This window comes from Notothenia rossii, assembly GCF_949606895.1.
Source record: "Notothenia rossii genome assembly, chromosome: 1".
Classification (NCBI taxonomy): Eukaryota; Metazoa; Chordata; class Actinopteri; order Perciformes; family Nototheniidae; genus Notothenia; species Notothenia rossii.
Genome location: NC_136912.1, coordinates 75,027,472 through 75,032,106, shown reverse-complemented (window position 1 = coordinate 75,032,106; position 4,635 = coordinate 75,027,472). Strand labels below are relative to the sequence as shown.

The window sequence follows — 4,635 nt, the reverse complement described above, 5'->3', positions numbered from 1 at the left end:
TGGATTTGAAAACGGTTTATTATTAGGATATTAGGCTGAAGATATTATTGACAAAAAAGAATAGAAGGACACAGTGTATTACAGAATGTCTATTCACTTATCACACAGGAGTCACTGATTTAGTTTTTAGGGGGAGATAAACCATACTACTATAGCAACTGTAACTTGTTATTGCATCATGGTAATCCTATACACAACAACATTAGAATTCTACCCAAACGAGATGTTGAACCTTGAAAAAGTACCAACAAATAATTGCTGTGACACATTAAAGTTCCTTCCATGACACATGGCAACCATTATAACAACACAGTAAAAGAGGAACAACAGAAAGTCACTTCTATGCTTGATATGAAAAAGATCGCTCAGTCTCATTTACAAATATACACTAACAAGATTCACACTTTCTTTCATTTGTATTCATGACAGTTTTCTCAACAATTCAACTTGCGATTCACAGTTTGTAGCCACATAGGAACAAATTGGAACAACAAATTATAATTTTCAGCTTCACTTTCCAGGTGATTTCATTTCAAGATGTAAATGCTCATTATTTCTCGTTTTGCTAAATGTATAAGCATATGAATACCCTTTTTGAAAGCCCAACATTTCAGTCATATCCCACTCTTGTCTTATACCAGGCTGTGAAAAGCATTTCAAATGAACTTATCTGTATGTGCATTGGTGTGTGTGTGTTGGTGTTTAGTTTATGTAGGATGTATTGTATAGCAAGAGCTGTCAAAGGTGAAGTGGTTGGCTCACATCCAAAATCTCATCTCCTAAATCTAATTTGGGTTACAATGTTTAAATAGTAATCAAATAATGGCACACTTTATGGTGTAAAAGCATCCCGCTAACTTACATGGTGTTTGGGCTCAGTGCCCAGATAAGTCATGCATGTAGGCTCTTGATGTTATTTCTTTAGTCGTCTCAACTGTCGGGCAAATTCCTTCATGGGAAAGGTGATGACGGTAGACACATTTACGCCTGTTTCTTAAGACTACACGGGAAAATATAGAACGTAAAAGTTATTCACAAGCTGGCACACAGTGTGTTCCTGCTGGTTTATTTGCTCCATTTCAAAAAATGTAATCAGTATTTTCAGTATTTTCAATTGTCTGTCCTGATGTTGTGTGCAGTTTGAAACTCAACAGGGAGCCAGGAGGACTTGATGTTCCTAATTACCATGAATTACATACATCATTTTGATCTCAGCTGAGCTATATTTCGATAACTTACTTGATACTCTTATCTCTCGTCTCCGCTGGATACAGAGACAGACTGTTAACATGTGTCAGACTGAGAAAAAAACCAACATATACAGTATGTTGTTGGGTGCCCTAAATACTCTATAACTATTACAGTAGTTATTAATACATTTGGAGACAAGCTGTATTTGAAATCAACAGGACAGGAGTCTTTGTACGTGAAAACAAGATGTCAAAATATTCATTGTTTAGACTAAGGTTTGTGTCTTCTTGATCTTAAATGAGGGCCATACATTCTATTTCATTGTTTTATGGTTTTGTTTAGATAACTTCCATATTTAGGAGAGCTCCTAAAGACTGTGACGGCCTAAAAGTTGATTTAAAGTTGAAATATAAGCTTTTATATGCCTCCCTGTAGTGCATTTACCGTTTTGCAGACTATGCATCTTGAGAAGAACATAGCCTTAACTCAGTTTACGCACGCAAGACAATAAAAGGTATTTTCTGTTTGTACACGATAAACTAACTAAGGACACAGTTTCCTGGGAGAAATCATTAAAAAGTCATTTGTGGAGGAAATACAATTGTGTTAAACAGTTCAACTCTGCAGCATACTTGCCCAGCTTGCATGAACAATAGAGCATGTTGGTGTGAAAGAAAACAGTGCCGGATGGGCTTCAGTCTGCAGAGACGTACAAGCCAAACTGTCAACTTCTTCATTATGCTCATGGCCATCTGTCAATGGTCTGAAGCGTCACATAATTGGTTGTTTTGCTCATGGAGTGCTGAGTACTCGTATAACGCATCAGTCTTCACTGTAAGCACCTTGCTGCCACAGTGGAGGCCTCAACTTGAACCATAGCTGTCATAGATCTAAGTGTCCCTGGGGGCTACATAATGTAAATGTCAGACTAAACAAAACACCCCATTACATCCAAGTAAATCACTTCTGTTCTATATTAATCTCTATTTACACATAGAGCCATCGTTATCTATAGAAATCCTTTATATAAATATATAATATATATTTATTTGTATTTACATCTCTCTTCAAAAAAAGTCAGTAGTGGTGTGCAATCTATCCTATCAAAGTTAAATACACATAAACAAACACATGTAGAGGTCAGTACAGGTAACATTAAACTGCATACTGTGCACCTGCCACATAACAAAACATTCAGAGTGCTTCCTGCTTACAGAAACTCCAAATACTCATCTTCACCACCAAACACGTGTGCTTGTCTTTCAGTCTTTTTGTCTCTGTCAGACAGTCCCTCTGAAATCAGCGGTGTTCCCATGGTGACAGCAGCAGGAGCAGAAGGGTCGACAGGGTCAAAGGTGCAACAGACAACGTGTGGGCCGAGCCTCGAACTGCCACCTGACAGAGAATATGCGAAAAGATTTAAAATCGTATTAGAAGGCAAATAGAGGAATTAAGAAAAGGAGAGAATGGATGTGGAAGGAGGAGCGGCCATGACTTACCTGAGGAGGTGGGAGATGTTTGGGGGGGACGGGGCGAAGAGGAGGAAGAGCCAGGCTCTTTGTCGCCGGACTCCGACCGCTGTATGTATCACCTGTCTCTTCACCTGAGCAGAGGCAAATACATACATTAAGTATAGCTGTATAACTGTATTCATTCGAACAGACTTCAGACTAGATGTTATTAATAATAAAAAACTGCAGTGTGTTATTTATGAACTAGACTAGACATAGTGATCCAGGAATAATCCATTTAAGGCTTTGACATGGTTTAACCTTTTCTTCCCCTTTAATGTATGTTTGATAAAATCTGAAAAGATCATTTAAATTAACCCAAAGTTCAGGCCTTTGCAATATATTTGATAAATCTAGTTTCCATAAAGAAACAAGTCCATAAATTACCAGTCCAGATTTATGGAAGTCATTTATGGTTCTATCTTTGGTCTCATGGTTGCACAATTTTTGTTTTTTGTTGTTGTTTAGGCAAGACAGATTTATGGATACCACCCCACCCATCCACAGCTTCGCACAAATGCGAATGCAGTTACCTTACACACACAGACAATCAAACAACTGCACAGACACCCACACACACACCCCCCCCCACACACAAACACACGCACCTGCACACACACACACGCACCCACGCACACACACACAGATGTGTGAAATGTTGCTTCATTTAATAAGCAAACGGCTTGACTTCGCCATCTGCTTTACCGCTTTTATATCCATTAGTGTGTGTGTGTGTGTGTGTGTGTGTGTGTGTGTGTGTGTGTGTGTGTGTGTGTGTGTGTGTGTGTGTGTGTGTGTGTGTGTGTGTGTGTGTGTGTGTGTGTGTGTGTGTGTGTTGGCAGAACTTCAGTAATAAGGGAGGAACTCAGGTAAATGAGTGGATTAGGACAGCAGGGAGACAGACTGTGCCGCCAGCTAAACGCACACACACATTCGCACGCACGTACGTACGCACGCACGCACGCACACACACACACACACACACACACACACACACCCACACACCTGCATGGGCAGAAATCTGATTCTGTCTCTTACAATACACATTGTCCTTCAGTACAATAGACAAAGAGCCTCTTTCAGTTGCTGAGGAATGAGGTGAGTCGTTAATGTTCTCACACTAAGAAAATCACAATATACAACATACATGAAGAAAGTAGGAAAACACCCATATAAATACACACACACACACACACACACACACACACACACACACACACACACACACACACACACACACACACACACACACACACACACGCACACAACGTTAGAAAACTATAACACAGACACTGAAACTCTCCTGTGAATTAAAATCTGTTTCAAAGACACATGATGTGTTTTTGTTTTGGTCTGTCTGTGATAATGATTCAGATGATTTACTCACAGCGGAATGTTAACCAATTAGCAATCCGTCTATTATTATGTGCTTTGGTGACAAATAGCTGCATGGAACAATATGGGACCCGGGGCTCATGGCTTTGGAAATGTGTGTGTGTGTGTGTGTGGTCTGTTCTGTGTCCATCTGTTCCCATTAGAAGTCAAAACCTTGTGTCACATCTGGTTTGAACCCCATTTAGGGATCATAACCGCATCATGTTTTTAATGCTTTTTCCACTAAAACAATTGTAGTGTGATGAATTCATGTTTCAGTTTAGCCCAATATTTGTTACTTTTATCACCATAGCTATTACTAATTAGGAAATATGCCTCACGCTCTTACAGGGAGAAAGCTGGGATAAATAAAGGGCATGTTAATTTGTTTCGTTCCTTCAATTAGACTAAAAGGAACATCAGCAATGCCTAACATGTCAAGCAAGAGATTACATTTAATTAAGAGCATGGGCAATACAAATAACACTCACATTTTAAGGTAAATAAGGTGGCATTTGGGTTACAATTAGCTCCTTGATATGTGAAGGTATGGAGTGCT

General features: G+C 39.2%; 1 protein-coding gene across 1 annotated transcript in view; it reads right to left on the bottom strand.

The window, feature by feature from the left end:
* Positions 1 to 4,635, bottom strand: part of LOC307019553 (glypican-5-like) — a gene marked incomplete at its 5' end in the record, with an annotated part of 44,023 nt that continues 39,388 nt past the window's right edge. The window contains 2 exons of the mRNA XM_079650563.1: positions 1 to 2,586; positions 2,691 to 2,794. Coding sequence (XP_079506689.1) covers positions 2,491 to 2,586; positions 2,691 to 2,794 — 200 coding nt within the window. The 3' untranslated portion in view covers positions 1 to 2,490. The remainder of the gene's footprint in view (positions 2,587 to 2,690; positions 2,795 to 4,635) is intronic.